This window comes from Marmota marmota, unplaced genomic scaffold (assembly GCF_001458135.2).
Source record: "Marmota marmota marmota unplaced genomic scaffold, marMar, whole genome shotgun sequence".
In the NCBI taxonomy this organism is placed as follows: domain Eukaryota; kingdom Metazoa; phylum Chordata; class Mammalia; order Rodentia; family Sciuridae; genus Marmota; species Marmota marmota.
This window is the reverse complement of record NW_026000222.1, coordinates 16932856-16949012: the sequence shown is the minus strand read 5'-3', so window position 1 is coordinate 16949012 and position 16157 is coordinate 16932856. Positions and strand designations below refer to the sequence as shown.

General features: G+C 56.0%; 2 protein-coding genes across 9 annotated transcripts; one reads left to right on the top strand and one right to left on the bottom strand.

The window, feature by feature from the left end:
* The first annotated feature begins 402 nt into the window (after positions 1-402).
* Positions 403-13082, top strand: Carmil2 (capping protein regulator and myosin 1 linker 2). Of its 6 annotated transcripts, none has more exons than XM_048792576.1 (39): positions 404-583; positions 820-911; positions 1006-1056; positions 1296-1358; positions 1485-1609; positions 1724-1815; positions 2020-2090; positions 2206-2279; positions 2419-2494; positions 2574-2662; positions 2784-2878; positions 2954-3040; positions 3121-3233; positions 3336-3413; positions 3539-3615; positions 3699-3803; positions 3996-4065; positions 4203-4284; positions 4386-4470; positions 4554-4611; positions 4748-4920; positions 5097-5259; positions 5339-5440; positions 6819-6947; positions 7033-7146; positions 7313-7473; positions 7564-7651; positions 7806-7958; positions 8057-8123; positions 8564-8799; positions 9600-9700; positions 9780-10143; positions 10222-10344; positions 11404-11440; positions 11800-11871; positions 11995-12216; positions 12366-12446; positions 12754-12831; positions 12919-13082. In XM_048792576.1, the coding sequence occupies exons 1-39, from the start codon at positions 544-546 to the stop codon at positions 13029-13031; spliced, it is 4200 nt and encodes a 1399-aa protein (XP_048648533.1). In that variant the 5' UTR covers positions 404-543; the 3' UTR covers positions 13032-13082. The 6 variants fall into 6 exon arrangements, with proteins under 6 accessions (XP_048648534.1, XP_048648533.1, XP_015351687.1 ...); XM_015496201.2 differs by having other exon boundaries at positions 4374-4470; XM_048792577.1 differs by lacking the exon at positions 12366-12446 and having other exon boundaries at positions 403-583; positions 4374-4470.
* Positions 13044-16107, bottom strand: Acd (ACD shelterin complex subunit and telomerase recruitment factor). 3 transcript variants are annotated; one of them, XM_015496204.2, is made up of 13 exons: positions 15879-16107; positions 15668-15804; positions 15410-15503; positions 15238-15314; positions 15013-15057; positions 14887-14921; positions 14599-14750; positions 14424-14520; positions 14371-14378; positions 14263-14329; positions 13701-14086; positions 13477-13568; positions 13044-13236 (listed from the first exon to the last, which is right to left on the bottom strand). In XM_015496204.2, the coding sequence occupies exons 1-13, from the start codon at positions 15975-15977 to the stop codon at positions 13158-13160; spliced, it is 1368 nt and encodes a 455-aa protein (XP_015351690.1). In that variant the 5' UTR covers positions 15978-16107; the 3' UTR covers positions 13044-13157. The 3 variants fall into 3 exon arrangements, with proteins under 3 accessions (XP_015351690.1, XP_015351688.1, XP_015351689.1); XM_015496202.2 differs by lacking the exons at positions 14263-14329; positions 14371-14378 and having other exon boundaries at positions 13701-14071; XM_015496203.2 differs by lacking the exons at positions 14263-14329; positions 14371-14378; positions 14887-14921 and having other exon boundaries at positions 13701-14071; positions 15410-15448.
* Between the last annotated feature and the right edge of the window lie 50 nt (positions 16108-16157).

Here is a 16157-nt window from a genome sequence, read left to right as displayed (position 1 = left end):
AGGGGTCTGGGCTCATCTGGCCTTTTTTTTTTTTTTTCCTCTATCCCTTCAAAAGTTCATGGATTCCGCGGGAGTCACATACCCCAGGTTCGGAGCAACACGACTCCCCAGTCTGGACTTTGGAGGGAACCAACTAGGATGTGCCATAGGGATCCCCGGGCGGCAGCGCCTCCTCGTGTTCGAACAGGGACTGCAGAGCGGGGTGGAAGTAGGGCGCGGGGAACCGCAGACGGCACGGGACAAGCGCGAATCTCCGTCACACCACTGCCACCCGTGTGTGTACTCTGGCGGAGAGGCTCCTGAGTGACAGGACTGGTGGGCAGCTGGAACTCGCCCTCACACCCGACAATCCCCAATCGGGGCGAGCCTCAGCCCGCGGGGAGGGGCCGGGCTGGGGGCGGCTTGGCAGGAAGCGGCGCGTACCTTCCGCTGCGGGAGGAACAGGTGGCTGCAGTGCCGTTTTGGGCCTGCGCTTCCTGTGTGTTCTCCTCTGGCCGCTGTTTCCCGCCCGAGCTCGCTGGGTCGCCAGGCTGGCCTGGCCCCATGGCCCAGACCCCCGACGGCATATCTTGTGAGCTGCGAGGTAAGTGCTGGTCCTTCCTGTCCACTGGGCCCAGAAGAGGCAGCGTGGCCCCAAACCAAAGCCACCACCACCACCAGCACCCCAGAGGACTGTGCACCTCCGGAGCGTCCCTGCATCCACTCCACTTCTTGCTGACTGCCTAGTAGATGAGCCCTTAGCGTCCAGCCTGGCTTCAACCATGGGTGCGAGGAGCTTTGACAGCATGACCAAAGTAACCCAGCACTGTCCTTCCACAGGCGAGATCACCAGATTCCTGTGGCCCAAGGAGGCTGAGCTGCTCCTGAAAACCTGGTTACCGCAGGAGAGCGGGGAACGAAGTCATATCCTGGTATGGTGGGAAGGAATAGAGCCTGGGAAAGCGTTAGGGCCCAGCAAAAAAACTTCTTGCTCTGCCTAGAGAATCAAATTCTGTCTTCCCCCAGGCACTGCTGCGATGGAGGGCCTACCTGCTCCACACCTGCCTCCCACTGAGGGTGAGTCCCAGGGCCTGGCCCCTACCCCACTTTTCCTCCAGAAACTTCCTTGGCTAGGGGCTGCTTCTGCAGAGTTGTCTTTGCCCTATGGTCTCAGGCTTTCCAGCACTAGGCTCCAAGCAGCAAAAAAAGAGGACAGTCTGTACAAGTTTAGCTCTGGGCTCCAGGCTGCTCAAAAAGCTGGGCTCCCATGAGGGTGAGCTCAGGGCTTGGTCCCAGCTGATCCAAGCACCCCCTAGGTGGATTGTACATTCAGCTACCTGGAGGTCCAGGCCATGGCACTTCAAGAGACACCTCCTCAGGTAAGACGTCTGGTACCCCACCTGGGCCTGCAGCCTAGTCTTCACTCCCTACACATGGAGTTCTGGAAGGGAAACCTGCTCCCACACATGGAGCTGGGGCCCAGCAGTCCTACCCTCCCTCCCCAGGCCACCTTTGAGCTGGAATCATTGCCTGAGCTGGTCCTGGAGTTTCCTGGTGTAGCTGCCCTGGAACAGATGGCCAAGCATGTGGCTGCAGCCATCAAGAAGGTCTTCCCTCGCTCCACCCTTGGGTGAGTCTGGAAAACTACTGCAAAGGTCCGAATGAGGGCAGCAGGAGATACTCTGGATGGGCACCTCTCAGGGACTAGAAGTCCCTTGCCTCTTCTCCTTTATCCCCTTCCCAGGAAGCTATTCCGGAAGCCCACACCCCCCTCCATACTGGCTCGATTGGAGAGAAGCAGCTCCGCAGAGTCCACTGCACCTGGCAGTCCCTGTGGTGAGGGCCAAGGCAGGGCCACATAGACCTTCCAGTCTCCCCCTACCTATTAGCCCCAGACCCCTGGAGTTGGGGGACTCCCAACTGAACAGAACCACTTGGGTTGGGTCACAGCCACCACCCCACCTGGATCTGATCTTCCTCCATCTCTGACCTCTGTCTCTCTCCTTTCCTCTATCATACCCCTGGCACCTACCTCCCCAGGTGGCTTCTTGGAGACCTACGAGGCTCTGTGTGACTACAATGGCTTTCCTTTCCAAGAGGAGATTCAGTGGGTGAGGGTAGAGCCCTCTCTGGGGGCTCTAGAGGCATCTGGTCCTCCATGTATGCTGAGACCCTCCCTACCCTTTGTGACCTGAAGCTGTTTGTAGACACTTTCTTCCCATCCAGGATGTGGACACCATCTATCATCGTCAGGGTTGCCGCCATTTCAACCTAGGAGACTTCAGCCACCTTGGCAGCCGGTGCGGGGCCTGCTAGGATTGGAAGGGGTGGAGGATTCTAGGAGCCACATTCCCGGGCCTCTGCCTCTCCATGGAGGGGTTGCTGGGCCTAGAATCTGGCCAGAAAGCCCTGAGTTCTGTCTCTGCCTGCTCCCTCCAGGGACTTGGCCTTGAGTGTAGCTGCCCTGTCTTACAACCTATGGTTCCGGTGCCTCTCCTGTGTGGACATGAAGCTGGTGAGGGTGTAGGGCAGGGAGGGGCCAAGGGTGTGGGGATCCAGGTGCAGTCTCCTGAGCCATTATCCTCTGGTATCAGAGCCTCGAGGTCTCAGAACAGATTCTGCACATGATGAGTCAGTCGTCCCACTTGGAAGAGCTGGTACTGGAGACCTGTGGCCTAAGAGGGTAAGGGGACAGGGTAGGGTTTGGGGAGGGAAATCCAGGACTTGGGACTGGGGGGCTAGTGGCCTGGTGAATGGTTGGGAATCTAGGGTCTAAGTCTCATGCCTGGGGTCTTGGTCCTCAGAGACTTTGTCCGGCGACTAGCCCAGGCACTGGCAGGACATTCAAGCTCTGGACTTCAGGAACTCAGCTTGGCAGGGAACCTGCTGGATGACAGAGGTATGGCTGAGCCTGGGGTAGCCCTGGGGCAAGAGGCTGGAGGAGGTAAGTCTCACAACATTGTCCCATCCCCAGGCATGGCTGCACTCAGTAGACACCTAGAGCATCGTCCAGGAGCCCTGAAGAAACTCAGCCTAGCACAGACAGGACTGACACAGCGAGGTGGGTGGGGTGGCCAGTCGGGTGGGAGAAGGGAAGGGGCATTTGCCTGATTGATGGATCACCCCTTTCACCCTCTCCAGGAATGAGGGCTCTGGGCAGGGCACTGGCCATCAATGCCGACTTTGATTCTGCCTTGACCCACTTGGACCTCTCTGGAAATCCTGGGGCCCTGGGGGCCTCTGACGACAATGGGGTGAGTGACTGTAATCAAGAGATTGGGTTGCTGCAGGCAGTGGGATATCAGGAAGCACCAGGTAGGTGATCCCTGACTCTCTGGCTACCATCCTTCCACCAGGGCCTCTATAGTTTCCTGCGTCGTCCTAATGTTCTGACGTTCCTGAATCTCGCAGGCACTGACGCTGCCCTGGACACTGTGAGAGGGTGGTCATGAGGGGATGATTGGTGGGGCCTGATTGCCCAAGCAGGGTAGACTGAAGAGCGGGTTGGGGTGGTCAGGCCATCGTCTTCCAACCTGTAACCAATGTCCCCCTCCCACAGCTCTTTGCAGCGCTGTCCCGAGGCTGCTGCTCCAACCTCAACTACCTTGATGCTTCAAGGAATGTCTTCTCCCACACGTAAGGGGGACAGGTGGGAGCAGGAAGAGGCTGCTAGAGGCCTCCTTGCCCCTGAAGCTTACTTCTCCTGCTTTCCACCCCAGGAAGTCCCGGGCCGCGCCTGCCGCACTGCAGCTCTTCCTTAGCCGTGCTGGGACACTGCGGCACCTGGGCCTGGCGGGCTGCAAGCTGCCACCTGATGCTCTCAGGTCAGTTTCTCTGCACACCCTCATGTCCTCATGTGTTCAGCAATCCCGTAACCAGTTCTCTGGTGTCTCACCCTGCTCCTAAAGCACCCACAACTTTCCCCACGTATGATCCTGACTTCTTGGTATTGGTTTGATTCCTGGGGCCACCTTTCCCAACTCCAGCTATCCCCTGTGACATCCATCCTTTCCCAGAGCCCTTTTAGATGGCCTGGCACTCAATATGCACATTCATGACCTGCATCTGGACCTCAGCGCTTGTGAGGTGAGCATGCTGCTCTAGGTGTGAGAGGCACAGACACACCAGGAATGGGACTGGGAGAGGGGAAGAATGGGGCTGTTGGCCACCTGTCCTCTCCACTGTGGCCTAAGTGGCCTGAGCATCCCACTTTGTACTTCCAGCTGCGCTCGGCTGGTGCCCAGGTGATACAAGACTTAGTGTGTGATGTCAGTGCTGTGAGCTCCTTGGATCTGGCTGATAACGGTGAGGCTGCTGGGGAACACATCCTCTCATCATCCACCCCACCCTGCCCCCACAGCATCCCCCTGTGTATGACTCTAGTTACCCCCCAGGTTTCGGCTCAGACATGGTGACTCTGGTGCTGGCCATTGGGAGGAGCCGATCCTTAAGACATGTGGCGCTTGGAAGGAACTTCAATGTCCGGTGCAAGTGAGCTTCCCTCCCATCCCTGGCTATCCCAGACAGCACCCCACTGCCTTAGGCCCCTGACCAAACAGCATCTGTGTCCACAGGGAGACCCTGGATGACGTCCTGCACCGGATTGTCCAGCTTATGCAGGATGACGACTGTGTGAGTTCACAGGACCTTGCAAAGTCCTCGGGCAATAGACCCCTTTGACCCTTCTTTCTTGCTTCCTCAGACCCTATGGTCTACTCCCATTGCTAATCACTTAACTCCAATATCAATAGCTTTCTTTTAACCCTAGCCTCTGCAGTCTCTGTCTGTGGCTGAGTCAAGGCTAAAGCTAGGTGCCAGTGTCCTGCTGCGGGCCCTGGGCACCAATCCTAACCTGACATCACTGGATATCAGCGGAAATGCCATGGGGGATACAGGCGCCAAGATGCTGGCCAAGGCACTACGAATCAACACAAGGCTCCGGTGGGCAGGGTCATCTTAGGGGTGGGACCATTAGGGTAGGAGGGTGTGGCAAGAAGCAGAGTGCTGAGCTAAATGGCAGGGCTGAAGGAGCAGACCAGTGGGTGAATGGGCAAGGCCTGTGAGTTGGGTGTGGCCTTGTGGGGCTCTGCTCCCAACTGAAGTCCAGCCTGGCCCAGGTCTGTGATATGGGACCGGAACCAAACATCTGCTCTGGGCTTGCTGGATGTGGCCCAGGCCCTGGAGCAGAACCACAGCCTGAAGAACATGCCTCTGCCACTGAATGATGTGGCTCAGGCACAGCGTAGCCGCCCGGAACTAACTGCCCGTGCTGTCCACCAGGTGGGGGTTCCCTCCTCCCCTGTGCTTCTCCACATAATGGTTCTGTCCCCTGCCATTTCTAAATATCTCCTTCTCCCAGATCCAAACCTGTCTCTTGAGAAACAACCGGGCAAATCCTGTCTCTTCTGACCATGCATCCTGCCTTCAGCCACTGGGTCTGGTCTCAGATCGCTCAGAACAGGTCAGTGTTGCCTGCCCCAACCTTGAGTAAGCCTCCATAAGTCTGAGGGTATGACTTTCCTGGGGCCAAGGTGCCAGAGTTCTGCTCTCTCAGAAAATTTCCTCTCCTTGGTCTAGAGACAGCCAGCCACTACTGAAATAGGTTTCCAAATAACACCCCTAATTTAAGTATGTAAACAGATTTTCCTGTTGAAGACAGGAAGTATTTTAAAATCTTCCCTCACTTCCTGGAGCCTCATCTCTGATTTTCCACTCAACAGCACTCTCCTCCTTTCTCCACTCACCTCTGTGGCCAAACCCAGCAGCTCCATCTCTGGCTTCATCCCTCCACTACTTAGACTTTTCAAGACATCTCTACCTTTGCATTCCCAATCCTAAGCTTCAGACATCTTGATCCAACATCCTATGGTGGCTGCATGCTACATACATTCAAGTGATCTCATCTCTCCAAAGCCCAATTCTCTAACCTGGGGCCCAATTTCCTTGGTGCCCACTACCACCAAAGTGCTGTGGACAGAGATTTAAGTGTCCTTCCAGATCCATCCAGTTTCCTCCTGGCCACATTGGAGCCCTCACAGTCCTCCTTGGTCCTGACTCTGGACCAGTTCTTAAACATGCACTGCTCAGTTAGGTGCAGCAGTGCACCCCTGTAATCCCAGCTTCTTGGGAGGCTGAGGCAGAAAATGCAAGCTCAAGGCCAGCCCAGGCAACTTGGTGAGACCCTGTCTCAAAATAAAAACCAAAAATGTCTGGGAATATAGCTCAGTAATAGAACTCTTGCCTGGCATGTGCAAGGCCCTGGGTTCAAGCCTCAGTACAACAACAACAAAAACAAAACCAAAGCAGCAACAACAAAATGTACTCCTCACCTCAACACGAGATATCCCTTGCGGGGCTTGGGTTGAAGTTCAGTGGTAGAGTGCTTGCCTAACATGTGCAAGGCCCTGGGTTTGATCCTTAGTACCACATAAAAATAAATAAGTAAAATAAAGGTACTGTGTCCAACTACAACTAAAAAAAGATGAATATTTAGAAAAAAATATCCCTTGCTTCCCCAGTCCCTCCTCCATGACTTCTCACTATCGTCTCTCCCCCAGCCCCCAACCCACTCATCCATCCATGCTCTGTCTAGGTGGATGGTGGACAGACTGAGCTTCTACAACACAGAATGACTCACAACTTCTTTCCTTCCTGTTCTGGGCACTTAGGAAGCATTGAGTCCCTAAAATGGCCCAAAGGAAGAGACACTGCTCTCTTCCTTAAACAGGATTCCTAAGCAGCTGGCCTGATTATGTAGTTTTAGAGATCCTGGGAGGGATGTAGGCAGGCCTGGGGGACTGGGAAGGGACTAGGCCTGGACTGATCCCTAATGCCCCCAGGAAGTGAACGAACTGTGTCAGTCGGTGCAGGAGCACATGGAGCTGTTGGGCTGTGGGGCTGGGCCCCAGGGTGAAGCTGCTGTGCACCAAGCTGAGGATGCCATCCAAAACGCCAACTTCTCTCTCAGCGTGAGCACTCCCCTTCCCATTATAAGGACCTTTCCCCTCTTAGTCATATGTCAACTTGTAACTCCTTCTATTCTTTGGTCCTCAGATACTCCCCATTTTGGATGAAGCTGGGAATTCCCCAAGCCATCACTGGCAGCTGCAGCAGAAGCTAGAGAGCCTCTTGGGACAGGTGGGCAAACTCTGCCACCAGGACATCCAGGTGAGATGGTACTCCTGCACCAGCTCTACCTCCATATGCATATCCTCATCCTATAGACCTGACAGTGGTATCAATTGAGTCAATGAGGGATTTGTAAGAGTCACAGCCTCAAGCCAAGGGACATGGGTCCTAGCTACACCCTCATCATACTTGGACCTTTGTCCAGGACTTCACTCAGGCCACCTTGGACACAACAAGGAGCCTCTGCCCACAAATGCTGCAGGGACCTGGCTGGAGGGAGCAGCTAGAAGGGGTCCTTGTAGGCTCAAAGGGCCTCCCAGAACTGCTTCCAGAACAGCTGCTGCAAGATATCTTCACTAGGCTCAGGTAAGCAGGGTGGGGCTGAGTTGGGTGGGGCTGAGTTGGGTAAGGCTGAGCAGAGCCAGCACACTAACCCTCACCCTTTTCTGCCCATAGGGATATGCGGCTATCAGTCACCAGGACCCTGGCAGAGAGCATTGTGACTCAGGCTCTGGCCGGTCTAAGTGCAGCCCGGGATCGGCTGGTGAGGAGTTGTGTACATATTTGCACATGTACACATGCTGTGACCTGGCCATCCACCTAGCAGGGGCTTTGTAATATCCTTTGGGGTCATGTAGTCCAGGGCTACTTCAGAGTTCCCTTAGCACTGTCCATCTCTAGGTTGTCTGATATTACAGGTAGAGAATCTTGCTGAGCAGGCACCAGTAGCAATGCCCCCAGCCCTACCAGCACTGGATGGAGGTGAGTCCTGCTCCCTCAGACCTGGGGAATTGGAATGTCTTTTCTTCCCTGAGGAAGAGAAGGAAGTGGAAGAGGAGGAGGAGGAGAAGGTAAGCAGTCTCAAAATTCTAGGCCTTGAACTCAAAATCTTTCCATCTTGCTTTGGGATATGGAAACAGTTTTTCTGAAGTTGTGCCCTCCTCACCAGGATGACTGTCCATCAGGAAAATGGCTTGAGCCCAGTCACTGTTTTCACCTGGTTCCCTCTGGTCACCGTAAGTCAAGGTCTTGGGGAAGGAGAGTTTACTCAAGCGGGCTGAAACTCACTCCATTAGACCTGGGGACCTGGACACCTTGACGCTCATTCAGTCCTGTTTCCAGTACTTTCTAACCCTTGCCTGGGCCAGGCCAAGACCCTGTGCAACCTGCAAAGCTGAGGTCAGCACGGAGTGAGATTTGAGCAGATCTGGGCCAGAACACCGGCTCCCTAGCCTTCCCTGCCTGTTCCCTACCCCGAGAACATGCGTTCTTGATGATGGTGCGGAGCCGCGCACTCGGGGCCGCGCTCAGCACCACGGACAGTGGCGGCGGGGGAGGGGCTGGCGGCGTAGCCGGGCCCCTCCCCGCGCCCTGGGCGGGTCCCCCGCCGCCCTAGCGCCTCCGCCGCCACCTCCTCGGACTCCTGCTCCTTGCTCTTCTGGTGCTCTCACCTCAGGTGCTGCTGAGGAAGCGGAGCGGGAGCCCGAGCTGGCGGCTCCTGGGGAAGATGCGGAGCCGCAGGCGGGGCCGTCCGCGCGTGGCTCTCCAAGCCCTGCCGCCCCCGGACCCCCAGCCGGCCCGCTGCCTCGCATGGACCTGCCACCCGCCGGACAACCCCTGCGCCATCCGACTCGGGCCCGGCCAAGGCCACGCCGCCAGCACCACCATCGCCCCCCGCCGGGGGGCCCCCAGGTGAGCGCCCTTCCCCCACTCAGGAGCTTTTAGACCTAAGGGTCATAAGTGGCCTGATGGCTCCTCACGGGTGAGGGCTGGCAGGGAGTCAGGTTGTGGGGGCCCAAGGCCACCTGGTCGTAAGTCCTCGGTCGCGTCCTGGCTTCTTCCCGGCCACCCGCTACCCCAGGCCATGCCTGAGAGGCCACTGGTGTGTGGGTTTCATGTGGGATGCGCCTCAGAGTGGCCCGCTGCATGGGTGGATGTGTGAGGGAGGGTGTCCGTCTTGCCCTCTTTCCCCGGGTGTTACTGATAGGTGCTAGGCAGCCGAGCCGCGGGGAGAATCCTGCGACTCCTGCGAGACCGGTCAGTATATAACAGGGGAGATGCATGCATGGGCTGGGTACCAGCAGAAGGCAGAAGCTGGCCTGAGTCCCCCCCCCCCCCCGCCCGAGGGTCTGACGCAGCAGCCGGCGCCACTAAGCCGGCAGCAGGGGCCGGGGTGGGGGTGGGGGTACTGCAGGAACTGTTGGGAACAGTGGGTGCTAAGTAGGAGTATGTGACCCCCGCGGGGTGGGAGGGCTGTAGCCTACTGGTGGCCTGGTGTTTCAGGGAATGAGATACTTGGACAAGAACTGGTGTGGGCTGGGGGGCTGGGGCAGCAGTTAGAGGGAGCACTCTTGCCCAACACTGGACAGTGGAGGGTCTGGTGTCAGCTAAGGCTACCCCAGCTCCTAGTGTTACCAGGGTCAACAGCTACACTGGAGGGAGAAGACACAAGTTCACCCAGCCCTGACCCCTGACCTCATGGTATCCCCCAGGTGCCTCCAGCCCTACCACAGGAAGGGAATGGGCTCAGTGCCCGCGTGGATGAGGGTGTGGAGGAATTCTTCTCCAAAAGGCTGATCCAGCAGGATCGTCTGTGAGTGAGGGGCATTGCTGAGGGTGGGAGGGGGGTGCTGCCCATGGGCTTCTGCACTTACTGCTGGTTATCCCCACAGCTGGGCCCCCGAGGAGGACCTGGCCACTGAGGGGGGTCCCACTCCTGTCCCCCGTACACTTCGAAAGAAGCTGGGCACTCTCTTTGCCTTTAAGAAGCCTCGTTCAACACGGGGTCCCCGGCCTGATCTAGAGACCAGCCCTGGGGCAGCAGCCCGTACCCGGAAATCCACACTTGGAGATTTGCTGCGGACACCAGTGCGGCCTGGGCGTGGTGAAGATCCTGGTGGGGTTGAGGGAGGCACCAGCAGCCCTGACACTGCCCGCAGGAGCCGGCCTCGCTACACACGGGAGAGCAAGGCCTACTCGATGATACTGCTGCCTGCTGAGGAGGAGGAGGCAACACTGGGTGCCAGACCTGATAAGGTGAGGCCTGGTGACAGGGACAAGGACTCTTCCGGAACTGAGGGCAGTGGGTTCTCTCCTTACTTATCTCTGTCCCAGCGGAGGCCCTTGGAGCGGGGAGACACAGAATTGGCCCCATCCTTTGAACAGCGGGTACAAGTGATGCTGCAGAGGATCGGCGTAAGCCGAGGCAGTGGGGGTGCCGAAGGCAAGAGGAAGCAAGTGAGTTGGGGAGGTCATGAGTGTGAAGTGAGGGGGCAGAAGACATGTGGCAATCTGTGGGTGACATATGTGACCAAGGGGGAGGAGACTTATGACACACACAAATTTAATTTTCAGTTCAACTCCCTTCCCTCTCAAAATAGTCTCAGACTTAACTTTATTCCCTTCTGGCTTCTGACCTGGCCCAGGATACTGATCTTTTCTAGGACCTAAGAAAGTACTTCCTCTGCAGATCTAACAGAAATCAGACCCTGTTACCTATACTTGAAACAGCCACAGGACTTCCCCTTAAGACCTTGTCCAAACTCCTAATCCTGCTACATGGTCCTATAGAGCCTTGGCCACCATAGGCCTCACTGCTCTCCTCCTTTGGGGAATGAGCCTCCTCAGGTGTTCCACAGCATGACTCCTCCCTGCTTCACATCCAGTCTCATCATGGGTTACACCAGGTTCCTCCTCAGCCATTCCTGTATTTCCTTCCTTGGCTGCCTTGCTAATGTCATTTTTTAATCATAGTCCCTCTTAAGAACCACAGTCCATCCTGCTGGGTGTGGTAGCCCAAGCCTATAATCCCAGCTATTTGGGGAGGCTAAGGCAAAAGGACTCCAAGTTTAATGCCAACCTAAGCAATTTAGTAAGACCCTGTCTCAAAGTATAAAAGGCTAGGGGATGTAACTCAGTGGTAGAACACTTGTCTAGTATGTGTAAAATTCTGGGTTTGAACCCCACCCCCCACCCCTGCATGCACACACACACAACCCTATGTACCATCTACTTAATAGCTTTTCAGGAAGAACATGGTATAAAGTGAGACCCAGCCTCCATTTAGAAACAAAGTGTGACAAGTACCACAGAATTAAGAAATAACATTATGTGTCTACAAATGTGCATGCATATTTTGATGTGCCAACTACCTGTCATCCCAGACTGTGAGCTCTCAGGGGGCTGGGGGTGGGTTTGCCATGCTCTGTGGCTGGGTGATAAGAATAAGAATGAATAAATGGACAAGGCTAGGGTGAGAGGGGCAGGGCTGGGGTGTGACTGTCTTGTTTCCTACAGAGCAAAGATGGTGAGATCAAGAAAGCTGGCTCAGATGGTAAGTGGGAATCTGGGTAAGGTAGTATATTAGGGGCAGGGAGGTATCCTTAGAGATAGTCCCTACCTCACTGGGCACATTGGCACATGCCTGCCCAGTGGCATGGGAGGCTGAAGCAGGAAGATTGAAAATTCAAAGTCAGCCTCAGCAATTTAGTGAGGCCCTTTCTCAAAATAAAATAAATACAAAGGCCTGGGGATGTGGCTCAGTGGTTAAGCATCCCTGGGTTCAATCCCCAGTACCACAAAAGAAAAGATAGTTGTTACCTCAGTTACTCTTCTGGGGGAGCGGGAGGGACCAGTTTTTTCTTTCCCTTGCCCCTAATGCCTGGTGTCTGAGCCCCCAGCCCCAACTTGCAGGTGACATTATGGACAGTTCCACGGAGACCCCTCCCATCTCGATGAAGTCACGTACCCACTCTGTCTCTGCTGGTGAGTAAAGGCCACTCTGAGTTATGGGAGGTGCAGGGACAGGCAAGAGAGGGGGTAAGACCGTTGCTCAGACCCATCTCCAGGACCTGGACCAGGTCTTGACTGACAACCTTCTCCCTGCAGACCCCTCATGCAGACCTGGCCCAGGGGGCCAGGGGCCTGAGTCTGCCACCTGGAAGACACTGGGACAGCAGTTGAATGCAGAGCTCAGAGGACGTGGTTGGGGCCAACAGGATGGTCCAGGACCTCCCTCCCCTTGTCCCAGCCCAAGCCCCTGCAGAGCCAGCCCCTCCCCAGACAGCTTGGGCCTCCCAGAGGACCCTTGCTTGGGCCCCAGGAATGAAGGTAGGCAGGCAAACCACCCCCAACCCTGGGCTGGGGCCTAGGGAGTCCTGGCTGGAAACTTGTCTCCCTGGAGACCCTGAAGATGGGAGGGAAGGGCTGGAATGGGAGTAACTATTGGGAGCGTATCCTGATACCCTGGCCTCCCCCAGATGGCCAGCTGAGGCCGCGGCCTCTCTCGGCAGGGCGACGAGCAGTGTCTGTGCATGAGGACCAGCTCCAGGCCCCTGCTGGTGAGGGACACACCTCCATGTGTGCTTGAGTGCAGGAGATTGGGGAGGCTAGGCTCCTGGGTTTTCTGTGGTCTGGCCCTTAGAGAAATCCAAGAGCCAGAAGGCCAGGTGCAAGGGTTTGACAAGCCCTCCTACATCCTGGCTCTACCTCCCAAAGAACAACCTCTACAAGGGGTAGGACGACACAGGGAACAGGGAAGCTCTGAAGACAGTAGTCTTCTTAGAGTGTGTGTGCATTCTTGCATGACTGCAGATGGGGAAAAATGGCTGGGGATGCACAAAGAGCTAACCTTTTTGTGCTCCTTAGAACGGCCTCTGAGGCTTCAGCGCTCCCCTGTCCTCAAGCGCAGGCCAAAGCTCGAGGCACCCCCATCCCCAAGCCTAGGTAAGAGGGGGCCAGGGTCAGTTGGGAGAGTGGCAGAACTACTTAGCCCAGCCCTGATGCTTTCTTTCTTCCACTCACCCCTTGCAGGATCTGGCCTTGGAACCGAGCCTCTGCTCCCACAGCCCACAGAGCCCTCTAGCCCAGAGAGGAGCCCACCCTCCCCAGCCACAGACCAAAGAGGCGGCGGCCCCAACCCCTGATCCTCTCTTCTCTTGCCGCATGAGATTATTTTATTAAAAAACTTGAAGGAAGCAGACTACATAAGTTTGTCCACACCTAGACACAGATCTGTACATGCATATCCTCTGATGTGACTGCATGACTCCTCACACTTGAGTTAGCTCAGACTCTGGCGGTGGCTCCATCAAAAAGTGCAAGGCCCATGCCACAAGTTGGGGAGGGAGCCTGGGAAGAAACCATGGCTACAGGTCAAGGTTGCCTGGAACTGGTGACCATCAGAGTAGGGGCAGGGCTAGGGATATAGCCTAGAAGTAGACCATCTGCCTAGCAAGTGTGAGGCCCTGGGTTCTCATCCCCAGCACTGCAAAACACAAAAAAAAACTCAACAACAGAGTAAGTAAATGTGAAAAAAAATCTGGGATAAGTAAATAAAATAACAGAGTAAGGGCAGCTCCAGGCACTCACCTGACAGCGTGGACCTGAGCACAGAGGGAGGCACAGGGTAGTTCATACTCATATTGGAAGGTGGAACCATCACGATGCCTCTTTGGGGGGTCCTGAAAGGAGTGTGGTGTCTAGGGGGGATCAACAGGACCCCTAATTCCTTCCAAAGCTACGCTTACCCAACTCCCAGCTCTATTCAGGGCCCTCCCCATTCTATTCTTCAATTACAGAGGGGCAATACTCACCCAGACAGGGCAGGGCTCCTGGACTCCCTTGGCTCCAGTCCTTGGAAAAGACCGCTGGTTCTTGTGGGGCAACCCTAGCTCTCTGAACTCCAGGCTAAGTTTATGGGCCCTGGTCACATGGGCCTGGTATGGACTGGGGTTATGGTCGAAGGGCGAGAGACTGGGAGTGCAGCTCAGAAGTGGGGAGTTGGATGTATGACTGGGGTGTGGGGAACTGAAGGGTGGGGATCCAGAGGCTGAGCAGATGGCAGGAAGGGACTGGGAGCTGTGCTTCTGTACCAGGTCCGGGGCAGCCAAAGGCAGGGCAGGCAGAAGGCTGATGCTGGCACTGCTTTCCTCCAAAGGCATGTGACAGGTTAAGGCAGGAGTTCCTGGGAAGGAAGAGACTCACTATGGGTACAGTCCTCTCAGACCAGCTGAGTGGCCCAAGAGCTCAGCCAGGCCTGCAGGGTCTGTGGTCACCCCATCACTGCTGCAAACTTTTACAGCATCCTGTGCAGTCTGGGAACCTTACTGACAGCAGTGAGTGCTTGTGGCCTGAGCACCATCTCCCCTGAGGAACTGGATGAGGAAGAATTAGAGATCAGGTTCAAAGATGGGTCCTGCAGAGCCAGTTTTGATAGGGACAACTCACAACCAGTCTGGGGGTTCTTGGGATGTGCATCAGCACTGTGGGCCCTGGGTTCTAGAGATTCTTCTTTTGACCTCTCCAGTTCTCCTTACCTTGTACCTTCTGACTTGAGCCCAGAGAGCTTAGAATTTGCTGGTCATTTTCAGGAATGTGCAGCAATAAGCTGGGGACAGAGTACACAGCTTCTCCCTGTGGGATGTGAACTCTTAGCCTGGCCTTTGCCCAATTCCTTACCCTGACATCTCCCAGGTGAAGCCTGACACTAACCATGGCCCTGCAGCGTGAGGCAGCCCAGTGGGTGAGTGGGGGTGCTGTGCAAGGGCCTGTCAGCACTAGGCAGCTCTCAGCTAGATGTACTAGTGCCCCCCGATGCTGCTGGTCCTCCTGCACTTCATCCAAAAGCTGGGACAGTGTTAGGCCTGCGGACAGGAGACCAAGTAATCAAAGGGAAGGAAATATAAGGTGGTAGGGGTACTTACTGAAAATGCACAGTGATGACAGAAAGGAAACTCCATAGGGAATTACTTAGGGTCACTGGGCAATCCCTACTAGTACCTGCATTGGAACAGGTGGACTCTGAAAGGTGGTCCCTATAGAAAGACAGTAGACAGGCCTCAGGTTCCAGATCTGCCATCCCCTGACCCAGCCACACTTGGCCCCAGAGAACAACCCCAGACTCACTCAAGGCAGTCATACAGCTTTTTCTGCACATCCAAGTCCTGGTTGCTGAGGGAAAGAGGATAATAAGTAGTTAGTGTTACTGGGGGCCCAAGCCCTCCCAACCAAAAGCCTATGCATGTGGTGGAGGTATTTTTTTTCTTTTGAGTGCTGGGATTGTCAGGATCTTACACATTGTAAGCACTGTGTTACTAAGCTACACCACCAGCCCTTGGAGGCATCACTTACCAACCAGTAACCAGTACCCGAGGCTGCTCAGTGGGCAGCAGGCTGAACCGGTCCACTTGGAGGTAGAACTCTGCAGGCTGAAGGGAGTGAGTTGGGGGTAAAAGTCTCAGGCTCAGAAGTTGTTATGAGAAGCCAGGCTCAGTTATCCTCCCATCCTTCCCTTGCCACTCACCGTGCAGCCCTCGGCGACCTGGATGCGGACCCCGCAGACCTGCAGTAGCAGTAGCCGACCCTCAGCTCCACAGAATCCGAACTCTTTTTCCTCCCTGGGGCGAGCGCGACCCTCAAAGACCAGCCCTTAGGAATACAAGCCCCATCCGCCTGGGACTCGCCTTCTCCGCTGGAGAGCCCACCCACCTCGGGCTCAAACATCATATTTTGCTCTCGGGTTGGGCTCAGACCTCCCTGAGCCCGGCGGAGTCTCTCTCACCAGTCCGAGGTGTCCAGGGCCTCGCGCGTCACCAGGCACCGGACACTGTGGGTCCCGTCCGACACAAGCAGCATAGCCCCGGCGTCAGGGGCAACAGGCGCGTGGGATGGGCCCGGGGTCTCTGCGTCCTGCAATACCTGACGGCAGCGACCCGCGTCAATACCATTACCTCGGTTCCCACCCGGGCTCTGGGCCTTGACTAGGGGCTCACCTTGAGCAGCTGCCCGGCTCGTGGACTTGAAAGTGTTTCTGACCCCAGGATCAGCTCTCGAATCCAGGGCCGCAGGACCAGGTTCCCCAAGCCCGCCATTCCTGCAGCAGAACCTAGTAGAAGGCGGCTGACTGGGGTTTCCCGCGGACACCGTAGCCCCGCCTCTCATCGGAAGAGGAAGAGGTTGGGCGGGTCCTAAAACCGAGGCCCCGCCCACGCGCGCGCCGCGCGTGAGTAGTAGAGCATCTTGTTTGGAAAATTGTGTGTAGCTCTCTGCTG

Bases quoted from the DNA above. Each gene is read 5' to 3' on its own strand.
- Carmil2 (XM_015496201.2), top strand. From the start codon at position 544: ATGGCCCAGACCCCCGACGGCATATCTTGTGAGCTGCGAG. The intron at 1,610-1,723 runs GTGAGTCTGGAA...TCCCCTTCCCAG, and splicing joins TTCCCTCGCTCCACCCTTGG to GAAGCTATTCCGGAAGCCCA. The intron at 3,616-3,698 runs GTAAGGGGGACA...TTTCCACCCCAG, and splicing joins AGGAATGTCTTCTCCCACAC to GAAGTCCCGGGCCGCGCCTG.
- Acd (XM_015496204.2), bottom strand. From the start codon at position 15,977: ATGGCGGGCTTGGGGAACCTGGTCCTGCGGCCCTGGATTCGAGAGCTG. The intron at 14,521-14,598 runs GTTAGTGTCAGG...CACATCCCACAG, and splicing joins CCTCACGCTGCAGGGCCATG to GGAGAAGCTGTGTACTCTGT. The intron at 13,237-13,476 runs GTGAGTGCCTGG...GTTTCTTCCCAG, and splicing joins GCTCAGGTCCACGCTGTCAG to GCTCCCTCCCCAACTTGTGG.